Source organism: Mustela lutreola, chromosome 16, assembly GCF_030435805.1.
Source record: "Mustela lutreola isolate mMusLut2 chromosome 16, mMusLut2.pri, whole genome shotgun sequence".
Classification (NCBI taxonomy): Eukaryota; Metazoa; Chordata; class Mammalia; order Carnivora; family Mustelidae; genus Mustela; species Mustela lutreola.
The window spans coordinates 59,971,255-59,985,207 of NC_081305.1; the positions used below are offsets into that span (position 1 = coordinate 59,971,255).

Consider the following 13,953-nt stretch of genomic DNA (forward strand, 5'->3'; position numbering starts at 1 on the left):
CTCCAAAGTCCCACCGAAGAGGCAACCGAAACTATTGTGTTTGCTTCTCCAAAGTTGATCTCACTTGTCTAGCTTAGGCAAACAACATTTAAACAAAAATTTTTTATTAACATATAATGTGTTATTTGTTTCAGGGTATAGGTCTGTGATTCAACCATCTTGGACAATTCACAGTGCTGGCAAACAACATTTCAAGATAATCAGAATTAGGATTTAACATCCACAAAGGTGGGTTACTGAAACATAATTTCTCTCTATCATACCCCTCATTTTCAGAGATGGTCGAATCAAGACTAATGTATTTGCAAGACAAGTCCAATTTTAACAAACTTGTCCTAATTATTTACAGAAGCTCAGCGAGAATAACAATTGACCATGGAGCTCTTTTTAAATTGGCTTTGCTGGAATTTTTTCCAAGGAATCTCTAGGTTGAACTTTCAGCAGCCTCGCCAGGCCCGAAGCCAAGCCTAGTACTTCAGACGTGCCTGCAATACCTGGGCAGGTGAATTCCTCTTCCTGAGGCCCCCAAAGTACCTGAGATTCCTGTACCTGCCAGGAAATGACATGCTTTATTGAACTGGTGAGACTGCTGTGAACTCAGGAAGCAAGGTATCAGGCCAGCAGTTCCAAGGGGCTTTATGGCTCCAGGTTTCATAAAGTCAACCTCAGTGCCTTAAAGCTGTCTGGTCCTATCTGAGTCTATGCACGTCTTTCTCAAATATGCCATTGCAGTCGAAGCCGTGGTAAAATGACCAATGTTTTCAATGGTGTCCGATCACAAGGAGAGCAGATTCTTGTTGAACTCATGCAAATGACTGTAGTTGCCATGGAAGAAAGAATGCTAACTGAGACCTTTTGGATTTCAGAGGGTTCAGGTAGAGAGAAAAGTTAAATGCCTCCATTTCTTTACAAATGCATGCTTTATTGTATTTCTGTAAATTATCCTTATGGTAAGAGAAAGTTTTCTTAATATGGAAGACCAAATATTAGAGAAGCAGCAATGTTTTCTACAACAGTCCCCAAAGCATAATCATTTTCTTAGTTTATTTAGTCCCATGTTACTAATTCTTGTTTAGTTTAAATACAGCTTTTAGTTAGTTCTGGAAATTCTTACCCATTTTAGTTTGGGATTTTAAAGATATCAAAAACCTCTCTTTGGGCTAAAAGTCTTTTCTGTGAATGTTCTTGAAGATGAAACTCATTTTGTAAATGACAAAAGACTGAAATGTAATTGACAAGGAAATTTAATTATTTTTGCGACATAGAACATTTTAATGATTTGAATGTTAAGGAATAACCTTATGGCTAAAACATATTAAAAGTCTAAGAAATGCATATCATCTTTAGGACAGTTTTAGCATTTACCCAGATAACATAAGGTAAGTCTTATCGTTATTCACTTGACCTGCTTTCCAGGTAATTTAACCTACTATATAAACAAGTGTAAGTGGTCAAAAAGACCTCATTTGGGGACCCCGGGGCTCTGTGTGTGGTGCCCACAGACTCAAGACCAGGACATAGCAGGGGAGTGGGGAGAAGGGCCATCCTCTAAGGGAACCGGGTCCCCTCAGTCTTGCTATTCACAGTGTGCTCTCTGGGCCAGGACGGTCAGCATCACCTGAGGGCTTAATAGAGGCAAACTCTGGGGTCCACTCCATACCCGCTGAGTCAGACTCTGCATTTTCACAGGATCTGCAGACCCTCCGTGGGCGCAGGAGGGGCAGAGATGGCCCCACCCCCACATCATGGGGTTTCAGCCTGGCTGTGCATCTGCTGAAGCAGCATTTCTAGATGTCCCCTGGGCATTCACTGTCTTGATACAATTCCACAGGTGATTCCAGCGCACAGTTGGGGTGACATCCCAGTGACAGGAGCTCCTGAGGCAGCCCCCAGGCTCCTGCTCCGAAGGGGAAAGCCACAAGGGGAGGAGAGAGAGCTGTGGGGGTGCTGACCCTGTACCTTAACCCCAATCTGTGTCGGTTTCTAGACCCGATGCCACAAGCTTGTGCTTGTCCAAATAAGGGCAAGTGCGCGCTCCCCAAATAGCTGGGAAATCACACTTGAAGAGGGAGAGGCCGCAGCAGTTGCCGCAGAATGGAAATGTAGACAGAAATGAAAAAGAAAGTAGGGGACAAGGAAGTGGAGAAGGTGGGGAGGGGAGTAAGAGGTAGAGGAGGAGAGGGGAGGGACCCTTGCAGAATCCCCGCCCCTGCCCATGTGACCCAGCCCATATTTCCTACCCCTGGTGCAGCACCATAGAAAGGCAGGAAGGAAGGCAGGCCAGGTACAGTAGGACACCAGTACCCCTCCTGAGCGTTTCTGGAACAGAATCTCTTCTCACCTAGGGAGGGACAGAGCTGGCAGCAGGCACCATGGAGCCCCCTTCAGGCCCTCCACGAGGAGGACGTATTCCCTGGAAGGACCTCCTGCTGGCAGGTGAGTGCCCCTGTTCCCTGGGAAGGGGCTGCAGGGTGGGAGAGAGAGGCTAGTTGGGGTCTCTGGGAGGACAGGGCTCTGAGAGGGGACAAGGGAGCAGGGCAGGACTGGGGGAGCCGCTCAGCGACAGGACTGTCTCAGGATCTGGAGGTGGTGAGCCACGGGCTGTTCCCCAAGTTACTCATCACTGAGCACTGAATTTGGAAAACTGATGATAACAACAACCAGGGACCCTAACTGCTGTCCCTTCCCACCAACCTGAGATCTTGACAAGCGCCAGACTTGGAGGGCCCTGGGGACACATTCATTCAGCCCCGGTATTTGCCGCCTGCCCCACCACGGGGGTACAGCACACATCAGACGAGTCCCTGCTCCCCAGGCTCACTTCTGTGGGGACGAAGACGTCTAGAATGTGAGGTCAGGTTCTGACAAGCATCATGAAGGGAACAGAACAGGGAAAGGTCAGGACGTGGAGACAGAGGGTCTTCAGAGGAGGCGGTCAGGGCAGGCCTCTCCCGAGGAGCCCCTGAGCGTGAGCAGGTATCTGAGGGCAGTGAGGGAGTGAGCCACAGACATGGGAGGAAGTTGTTCCAAACAGAGGAAGTAAGTTCAGAGATGAAGCAGTGCGGTCATGCCGCTGACCTTGACCAGCAGAGACACACACAGACACACAGATACCCGTGCACACTCACACACACACACCCCAAGGCTAGGGGGCTAGGGGATGCGGACCTGCTCCGTCTGCAGGGCCCCAGCTTTCCCTCCGACACCCAGGTCCAGACCCTGATCCGTCTGCTCCCTTCCCTCCTAGTCTCGCTCTTAACCCTCTGGAACCCGCCCACCACTGCCCAAGTCACTGTGGAGTCTGTGCCGCCCAGTGCTACCGAAGGGAAGGACGTCCTTCTGCAAATCCACAATCTGCCTGGGTATACTGGACGCTTCAACTGGTTCAAAGGGGCCACAACAGAGGAGAACCATCGTATCGTATCATATATACTAGATACAAAAAAAACTATCTCAGGACCTGCACAAAGCGGCAGAGAGACAGTGTACCCCAACGGATCCCTGCTGTTCCGGAACATCACCCTGAAGGACACAGGATACTACACCCTACAATTCATAAATAGAAATTTTGAAGTGGTACAAGAAACTGGACAGGTCCGCATATTCAGTGAGTAATTCCCTCTCACCTCTGGTGCGGGGTGGGGTGAATTCCTGCTTCACACAGGATGAACAGGCTGGGACTGGGCCTCCTTCCCCCTCTGCATTATGTCCCGTGTTGGGGGAGGGTTCCAGGATTTAGTGCAGGACACACAGTGGAGACTAACTTCCTAAGATTGGAATTCCTTTCCTGGAATCCAGACTCTGGGATCATCTGAGAAAGACTCTGCAGGGTCAGTCAGGGCCAAGCTTGGGGGGTCCCTGATATCCTCACCAGAGCTCAGCCCAGACCACTGTCTCAGGGCTCCTGACTCTAGTGACCCTGGGGCATCTGTGCCAAGATGCGGTTGGGGCCCTTGGGCAGAGCTGACTGTGAACAACCATTTCTAGCTGCCCAAGCTGGTCCTCAGCCAGGGTTCAGTCTCAAGAGCCACATCTGGGGAGGGGCCAGCTGGTCCTTCACCTAAGGCTCAGCATGGACATCACAGACCTAAAAAGCCCCCAGTCCATTAGCCAACTGCTCTGGAGGACTTGGGGGACCCCAGAGGAAGGGCAGCACCACCATAGAGGAACAGAGCAAAGAGAGGCTCCAGACCACCCCTCCTCCACCCAGAATCAAGCCCAGGGAACCTTCTCTTGTGGAGCAAAGTAGTAACAGCTGCCCTTTGATTCCCCAGCTGCTATAGCCCAAACTAATGTCAGGTATTTGGGGTTGTTTAAAGGATAATTCACAGGCCTAGCAAGTAGAGGTCATTTATCATTATTCCTGGTGCATTAAGGGGAAACCAAGACACAGGGAGATACAGTCACTGAACCAGGGTCACACAGACTGAGGAGCAGCAGATGGGAGTGACCCCAGTTCTGTGTGCAGAAACAGCCCCGTCTTCTCCTCCATCAGAGGGAGGGATGCTGGTGTGCGCGGTGAGAGCAAACAGAGGCTCCCTCCATGTTTGCTCTGGAACCCAACACCCTTTGTCAGAACGAGCTGGCCGCCCTCAGATGCCTGAGCCTCACCTCCCTGTTCTAGACTTGAGATCTGATTGTTTCCTGCTGTCTTCCTGTCCCTCCCACTGGGGTGTCAGGGAAAGGACTGGCCTTCTGCTCCTCATCATGCCCCTAAAAGCAGCCCAGGGTCCACATGTAGGAAACTCAGTTGCTTTAGTTTGGGAAGGAAGGAGGGAAGGGTGTGGAAATTTCTCCCAACAAGGGCAGGGAGCCTGGTGGTCAGACTTCCCAGGATCCTGCACCTCAGATGCCTCTCTGAAGAGATGATGGGTCATTCATTCCCTCAGCTCCCCTGCCCCCTGATCATCCCCTCGCTCTCTGCTGGTCATTGGTCTGGCTCATGCTCATGATACCGAGGTTGCTGGCCACAGGAGCTAGAGGTTCCCGGTGCTGATGCCACCGTGATGTCTGGGTGGAGCAGACACATGACTGAGGGCCAGAGGGAACCTGAGGGTCAGAGGGGGAGGGACAGCCCTCTCCTTACAGATCATCACCTGAACACAGACACTCATCCTTCTGCAGACAACAGGGCCATCCTCGGGGGCACCTTCACAGAGCTCACTGGGGTCCTCAGACTGGCTGGCACCTCAGAAGAAGGAACTTAGCCCCAGGCCTGAGGCCCATTCTCATCAGCCACCTCCTGGGTTTCCCCACAGAGCCCTTGGTCCAGCCCACTCTCCATGCCAGCAACACCACAGTCACAGAAGATGACTATGTGGTCCTGACTGGCTCCACAAATAACACTGGGGTCTCTATCGGGTGGCTCTTCAATGGCCAGAGTCTAAAGCTCACAGAGGATGATGCTGTCCCAAGACAACAGCACCCTCACCATACGCCCTGTCAGGAAGGAGGATGCCGGGAATTACCAGTGTGAAGTCTCCAACCCAGGCGATTCCAGGAAAAGTGACCCTGTGATGCTGGCTGTGAGCTGTGAGTGACCCTCAAACTCTCCCCCTTCCTCCCTAATATTTCATGGCAGGCGGCGTGAAATGGGTGGCGGCCTGCAGGAGGTGGGAGCCTCCTTCAGGGCCTCTAGGGCAATGTGGATAAAATTCCCCAGAATCAGATGAATCTTGTTAGCATCTTGATTTGTACCAGTTAGAACTGGGGCAAGACGTTCAACCCCCTGAAACTCATTTTCCTCTTCTCTAAAACTGGAAAGAATAGCTGGATCTCAGGGAAGTTGTGAGAGTAGTTAGTATAGTTAGTGTGAGTTCATGAGAACTCATGAGTCACACTCAGACTCGGGGCTCAGTCAAATTTAGCAGCTATTGTCCTTTGGTTATTAACATTTTTGTTGCCAGCTGTAATGTCTCAGGGAATTGGGATGAGTGTTATCTGATCACTTTCCAGCTCTCTGACCTTCACTGGTTTACTGATTACAGTACTCACTTTAAACACTCAGTTGTTCGTTAGTGAAGCCCTTTACACACTGAGTTGCTCATTGTGCACAGTGGGCGTGACACCTGGCCCCTCGTGGGCAGGGAAGCAGCAGATGAGTCAACATAAATATTTCCCTCGTGCCTGGCACGGAGCAGACCTCGAACGCAGTGAGCTGGTGTTATTCTCCTTAATCAGTGTTGAGTGGACAGGTAAGGGCCTCCCTCTAAGACCATTAATGAGGATGGAACAGAAGACATGAGGAAGAGGCATAACCTGAGAGAAAATAAACGGGATTCTGTCCTTGGCCCCCATGGGTGGGGAGAAAATGTGAAAATTAAAGGAAGTCCAGAGTTTCACTGTGAGGAACAGAAATGATGCAGCAACCAAGGGGATTGGGGACACTGTGGTGACAACACACATGCCACCCAGACCTCAGTGGCCTTTCCTTCCTCCCTAACCAGGCCCTTCCCACATGGCCACTCCTGGTTTCCACATATTTGACTTTAGACTCATACCCCTCCCTTTTTCTTTTTATTTCAGATGGAAGAAGCTCCACCGGCCTCCCTGTGGGGTCCACCATTGGCATTGCAATCGGGGTCCTGGTCGGACTGGCACTATAGTTCCCTCCTGGAGTGTCTCCTGCTCCACACAGTTTTCTCAGAGTTCCACAGAATTTTCAAGACTGATCATCTCAAAACCATACAAATTCATACATAGAATAGAGAAGGAATATTGCTCCAACTCATTCTGAGGTTAGTAAAACCTTTAAATTGAAATAGGAACAACAAAAGTACAAAAAGATGAAAATATCATACTCATGAACAGAGAAGCAAAAATACTAAACAAGCTATTCTCAAACGAAATCCAACAGTGTATAGAATAAGACAGTACACCGCAACTAAGTTCCAATTGTACCAGCAAAGCAATGGTGATTCAACATTAGAAATTTATAAATGGGGGGCACCTGGGGTGACTCAGTGAGTTAGGCAGCTGGCCTTTGATTGTGGCTCAGGTCATGATCTCAGGGTCCTGGGACTGATCCCCATGTCGGCCCTGTGCTCAGCAGGGAGTCTGCTTGAGGATTTCTCTCCCTCTCCCACTGCCCCTCGCCTTTCTCAAATAAATAAATAAATAAATAAATAAATAAATAAATCTTTAACATAAGACATTTATAAGTGGAAGAGAGTAACAACTTCTAGGGTGCCAGCAATGTTCTATTTCCTGACCTAGCTGCTAGATACATGGGTTTGTTTGATTTTTGAAGATTCAGTAAGCAACACTGTTCATACTGAACAGTCCTCTTACCCCCTCAGTTTTTTCCATGATACAGACTCTGCAAAAAGAGCAGAGCAGACCTGTTTTCTTGTAAATCGCCCACATTCTGACTGTTTCCTTATGGTGTCATTTCAGTTACTTCTCCAAACCCCGTATTTCCTACAAATTGGAAAATGAATCTCAAAGCTTAAATAGATTTCAGGTTATATTTCTTGAGGGAAGAATCCTTGTTGCATTTTATATACATCATATCAAGAGGAACATCCTAGTTAGTTGTCTAGATCTTATGCCAGTGTAACTATTTTAGCGACATAAAAGTAAATCAGTGGGCAAGTTTTTTAGGTTTTTATTTAAATTCCAGTTAGCTGGTACACCTAGGTGGCTCAGTTGGTTGCCAGTCTCCTTACTGGTCCGTTGGGTCGGGATATCAGGGACATGGGATTGAGCCCCTCGAGGGGCTCTGTGCTTAAAGGGGAATCTGCTGGAGATCCTCTCCCTCTGGCCCTCCCCTCTTCCCTTGCTCTCAAAAACATAAATCTTTAAAATTTTAAAAATGAAACAGGGGTGCCTGAGTGGCTCATTCAGTTAAGCGTCTACTTTGGTTCAGGTCATGATCCCAGGGTCCTGGGATCCAGCCTCCTGTGGAGCTCCGCAGGGAGTCTACTTCTCCCTCTGCCTCTCTCTCCCCCTGCTTGTCCTTCCTCCCTCTCCCTTTCTCTCTCAAATCAACAATAAAATCCTTAAAAATAAAATAAAATAAATTCCAGTTAGTTGACATACAGTCTACTGTTAGTTTTAGGTGTGTTGGGTCCCCCCAAAAATGGGTACCCCAATAATGGGTCCAGGATTAAAGGAGTGAGACTGATACAAAGCTTAAGTCAAGCAAAGCTTTATTTCGTGCCAAGCATCAAGAATCAAGCCAACCATCAATCAATCAGTTGGGGCCACCCCTTATAGAGAGGACGACGACTCCCTGCTTTCCAGACTAACCTTTATAAAGCAAAGGCCATGTGGTTGGGCCTGGCCACACACAGGTGGCCAATGAGATTATAACACACAGAGAAAGCTGCACAGTCATGCTAGGTGACCAACTGAATTACAATTTACCCTAGCAGACGTTTGAACCAGCCTATCACACCTTGGTTAGAATTCGTGTCAAAAGATTCCTAAAGGGCGGGGCCCATACTCCTTGGTAACTAGGAGACAGTGTGCGCCCCCACTGACTGAATACCTCCATGTGGCCTGACCCACCCTTGTACTTGGACTTTGTTACCTGAGACTGTTTTCTGGGACTTGCTTTTTAATAAGTTCCCCCGGTGGGTGGTGGGGGGGGCAAAGTCAAATTAAATTTTACAACAAAATGGCAGTTCAACCCGGGTGGGGCTGCTCTGGCTGAATAGGCCCTTACAGTCCCCACTTTTCTTTGAATATTAGTCAAATCTTTGACTTTTCAGCCAATTCTATGTCCCTTTTAATGACTCCAGTGTGATTTACCCAAAAACAGCATTTCTCTCTTAGGGCTATGCAGAGCCCCCTTTTTTTAGTAATAGTATGTCAAGCCCTAATTGTCTATATTTCCCACCTATATTTTAACAATAGGAGCAACAATGAACTCAATGAACTTATTGTTTTTTGAGTCTTAGCTTTAGTCCATGATCGGCGGGGTCCACTGGCAGTGGCATCCACTTCTGGGGGCGACCTCGTCCTTGGCTCATTTGACATGACCCACCTGAATCCAGGCCCTGAGTGAGGCCTTCGACTTTCACCACCATGGGGGTGGTCGGGATGACAGTAAATGGTCCCTTCCAGCGAGGCTCCAAGCCTCCCGCTTGGCGGCAGCGCATCCAAACCAAATGCCTGGGTTGGCGAGACCTTCCAAGACAGACTGCAATGCCTGCAGTGACTGGAGTACAGACTGATCAGTCATTTCTGCTAGGACAACCTCTTGTAGCCGAGGGCAGAGCAGGGGGGTGTCTCTTGAACATTATTTCAAAGGGGTCACCTTGTTTAAGCAGGGAGTACATCGCGCCTTGAGGAGGGAGAAAGGAAGGAGATCCACCCATCCATTGCCAACCTCCAGAATTAGCTCTGCCAAGGTCTGTTTGAGAGTATGCTTCATTCTCTCTCCTTGCCCAGAGCTCTGGGGCCGGTAGGCACAATGTAGTTTCCAATTAGTGCCCGCAGCCTTGGCCAAAGCCTGTGAGACTGAACTCACAAATGCAGGGCCGTTTTCTGACCCAAATTGAGAGATAACCCAAACCTCTACTAGCTTTTTAGCTACCACTCCTACCACCTCATGTTTGGCAGAAAAAAAGCCTTTACCCAGCCTACCATCCGTATAGATGTTGGCGGTCTTACCCTTGGCCATCTGTAGTGCCTTGGTGAATGCGACAAGCTCCACTTTTTGCACCGAGGTTCTGTGTGGCAGGGCTTTCATCCAGAGTTCCTGCTCAGGAGAACCACTGCAGCCCCCGCATACCTCTTTCCATGGACCACGTAGCTACTCCCATCTGTGAACAGAGTCTTATCTCTGCATCCAGGAGGGGAGTGTCTCTGAGATCCGGCCTTATTCCTGTGACCTGGGTTAGGACCTCCCCACAGTCATGTGGTCAGTCAGTTCCTCTGGCAGCAACATGGCTGGACTTAGCACCACCGGGGCCAGAAAGTCACTTTTGGTTCGTTGAAGAGGAGGGCCTGATACCCCGTCACTTGGGCATTTGTCATCCACCAGTCTGGTGGAGTCCGGAGAAGGCCCTTGATAGCGTGGGTGGTGGCCAAGATGAGATTTTGACCCAAAGTCAATTTGCTTGCATCCTTGACCAGGAGGGCCGTGTCAGCAATTATGCAGAGGCAAGAGGTGACCCCAGCCACTACTGGATCGAGTTTCTTGCTAAGATAGGCTACTGGCCTTTGCCAAGGCCCCAGAGTCTGAGTCAAACCTCCCTTAGTCAGTTCGTAGAGAGGTCGCACCATCTCCGCGAACCGCGGTATCCACAGCCTGCAGTAGTCCTGAAAGACCCTTCCCCCCAGTTGTTAACTAATTAACTGCTCTTTTGCCTTTCAGTAACCGCTTGGCTTTTAGGGTGTGACACTTGTCTCCTGTTTGAACAAGATACCTTCTGCTAATAGCCCAGGCATTGTCACGTAGGCAGGATGCTTCTCTGCTGAGTAATAAGGTCAAACTTCCCCCCTTTGTTTCCCCTTCCCGCCTTTCTCTTCGCGCGAGGGGGTCTTCCAAAGCCAATCCGCTAACACCAAGTATGCCTTTTTTCAAATGTTCAAATTGTCAGCCAATCGGCCCGGTCCCATCCGGGACTTGTATGTACCTGTCTATAAAAATCCTGCACCACCCCAGCCAGGTGTGCTCAGCTAGCAGGAGCTGCTGACCACCCACAGGCGCGCGCTGACCACCCGCAGGCGCCTGCGTAACAATAAAGAACCTCTTGCTGTTTGCATCCTGTGGCAGTGTTGAATTCTTGGGTAAGGGGATCCGCAGGTCTTTCAGTCCACCGTCCCAAGAAACTCGTCTTGGAGATCGAAGCCTAAATGGCGTGGCTCTGACAAAGCTGTGCTTTTGTTGCTGACACCTGATACCCTCTTCCTGCAGAATCTGTAAGACAGGTCTCACGCACCCGCAAGCATGACCCATCGTCCTCAGCGGCTATTTCCACTATTCCCACTAACTCAGATTCTTTCAAATCCTTCAATTTTATGAAGTTTCCTCCTTATCTCTGGGGCTGACTGATTGGCAAAGGCAAGATCATCTACCCGAGCTATCATGCAACTACTCTGAAGTTTCCCTCAAGTTACCTAGCTTAGGTAAACAAACATTTATAGACAACCAAATCTAGAATTTAACATCCATAAAGGTGTGTTATTAAAACCAATTTTTCTCTCTAAGATAACCCTTGTTTCCAGAGATAGCCAAATCAAGACTAATTCACTTGAAAAACAAGTCCGGTTTTAACAAACTTGGCCTAATTATTTACATAAGCTCAGCAAGAACAGTGAGTGTGATTGTATACATCTTTTAGAATCTGCTTTGCTGGAACTTCTTATAAGGAATCTCTAGGTCGAACTTTTAGTAACCTCTCCGGGCCAGAGGCCAAGCCACGTACTTGCCATCAGACATGCCTGCAATTCCAGTCGACTTGGGCGAATTCTTCTTTCGGGGGCTCTGCACCTACCAAGGAGTGACATTATTTTTTTTTTAAGATTTTATTTATTTATTTGTCAGAGAGAGAGCGAATGAGGGCTAGGAAAAGACCTAGGAAAAGGCTTATGAGTCAAAAGAGCGAGCACAGGCAGACAGAGTGGAAGGCAGAGTCAGAGAGAGAAGCAGGCTCCCTGCGGAGCAAGGAGCCTGATGTGGGACTCGATCCCAGGACGCTGGGATCATGACCTGAGCTGAAGGCAGCTGCTTAACCAACTGAGCCACCCAGGCATCCCAAGGAGTGACATTCTTTACGCACCTGGTGAGGCTGCTGGGAACTCTGTAAGCAAGCTATCAGGCCAACAGTTCCAAAGGGCTTTATGACTCCAGGTTTCATAAAGTCAACCTTAGTTCCTTTAAGCTGTCTGGTCATATCTGAGTCTTTTCAAATATGACATCCCAGTCAAAGCCTTGGTAAAGTAACCAGTGTTTCCAATAATGTCCTGTCACAAGGAGAACAGATTCTTATTGAACTTATGCAAATGACTGATTGCCGTGAAAGAAAGAATACTCACGGAGAGCTTTTGGTTTCAGAGGGTTCAGATTGAGAGAAAAGTTGAATGCCTTGATTCGTTTACAAATGAGCACTTTTGCATCTCTATAAGTTACAGATAACTTAAGAAAAAGTTTCTCTAGTCTAGAGGAGCAAACATTATAGACAGAACCAGTCATGTTTAAAATAAGACAAAACATTACAATTTCCTTCAGTTCATCTAATCCCATGTTACTAATTCTGGTTGAGTCCGAATGTAGCCCTTACTTCCGTAAATTCTTACCCATTTCAGTTCCCAGGATTTTGAAGACTTGTATTTGTCCTGAATGTCTCCCATAGGAATTTCCTTTAGGGCGGTTACCCAAATGTAATGCAAGGTTTATCCTTGGTTCACCAGTACTCCCTGAGTAACTTAGCATATCTAGGAAAAGGCTTATGAGTCAAAAGACCTCATTTACAACTCTGGGCAGGCAAAGAGAAAACCATTTCCATTTTTTTTTAACAGATCAATTAACCTAAGAAAACTTTGCCCTTTTAAACAGAGTGAAAATACCAGTGTTTTTCCTCCCCCCCCCCACAAGATAGTGTGTTTTCTGGGTTTCCCTCCCATCATGAATGACATGGCGAACAAAGGGAGGGGGACCATTCATATGCTGTCCTGCTTGCATCCCTCGTGGGAACTTAGGAGCGTCTTAGCTAAGGTCTGTCCATATAAACCCCGGACCAGGCTACTCCGTGGAGTAGATGACCATTAGTTATGCCCTATGATGCCCTATGATGCTCCATGAGTGTCAGGGTGCAACCCACTCAGACTCAGCCAAAGCGGTGGAGCCATACAGACACATTCACAGTCAGGCACTCTTCAGATTCAAACAAGTTGGAACCCCCCCCCCCCTTTGGGTATCCCTGGCTAATGGAGGCAATCAGTCTCCCCTTCCATTCTTTATGAATGGATCTAGCTCCAACAGTGGCCCCCAGGCTGTTACAACAGAATTCAGTTAAGCACAAGAGATGTTTACTAAGAGATTTCAAAAACACAAACCTAGTTCCAGCAACCCGCGACCAACGCTCTAGCATTTTACCCATTTGGTTTAAAGTTTCAGGTTAGCAAAGACTGTGAGAGCTACTTTAACAGTTACACATTAAAACTCTGAGACAGACCATTAACCATCAGTTCAGTCATCTCTTTGCTAACAGATTTTAACAAATAACACGAGCTTATTTGACCTGAAGTAAAAACTCTGAAGTCTCACATTTACTACTGATAACTCAAAAGACATGGTCATCCTAATTGACCCGACAAACTTAACTTAGTTCAAATACTGATTTATGTTCCACCTGGGCCCACTCTGTTTCGAATCTTTACCTGAGACCCAGGTGGGAAGATCCGGAGTGGGAGGGGGTGTTAGGTCCAGGGAGCGCTCTTCTTGTCTCCTGACAGTGAAGAACAGAACAAAGTGCCACCAGAAGGCTGAGAAAGGGTTCCCAGTTCTAGGGCTCATCAGCTCCAAGAGAGGAGTAGACGCCATGTTTTCCTTCCAGCAAGGGGGAGGGGCTAGGTAGTCCCCATCGGGCCAGAGAAGGCAGGGAATGTCCCCGAAACAAAGTTGTTTTGCCAGCTGCTTGGGAATATTCCTTAAATTCTCTGTCTCAAGTTAGACCAATCCCAGTTGGCTCCAGTTATAGCCCTTAACACGAAATGAGTGAGGGAGAAGCCCTGCATTAGGAGGAATGGAGAGACGAAAGTCAGAGTCCCCTTACTCTCCGCTTGCCCCATTCCTTCAAACACAACAAACACCACAACAGACTACAAAGAGACAAGACAAAGACAACCGCAAACTCAGTGGCCCTTACCCAGAGCTGGCCATGGGTGGGGGTTTTTTTCGGCCCCCTACAGATGCTCGCCAGTGGGGATTTCTTGGTCCCCTAGAGACACTTGCCGAGACAAGCCATAGAACAGAACCAGACCCAGCAGCCCTCACCCAGA

The 13,953-nt window shown here is 48.4% G+C and overlaps 1 protein-coding gene across 1 annotated transcript; it reads left to right on the plus strand.

Annotated features, from left to right (window-relative positions):
- Positions 1-2,237: 2,237 nt before the first annotated feature.
- On the plus strand, positions 2,238-10,715 carry LOC131817920 (carcinoembryonic antigen-related cell adhesion molecule 4-like). The gene is made up of 3 exons (XM_059151806.1): positions 2,238-2,436; positions 3,248-3,607; positions 6,526-10,715. Exons 1-3 carry the CDS (start codon positions 2,373-2,375, stop codon positions 6,603-6,605), a joined length of 504 nt encoding a protein of 167 aa, XP_059007789.1. The 5' UTR covers positions 2,238-2,372; the 3' UTR covers positions 6,606-10,715.
- Positions 10,716-13,953: the final 3,238 nt, after the last annotated feature.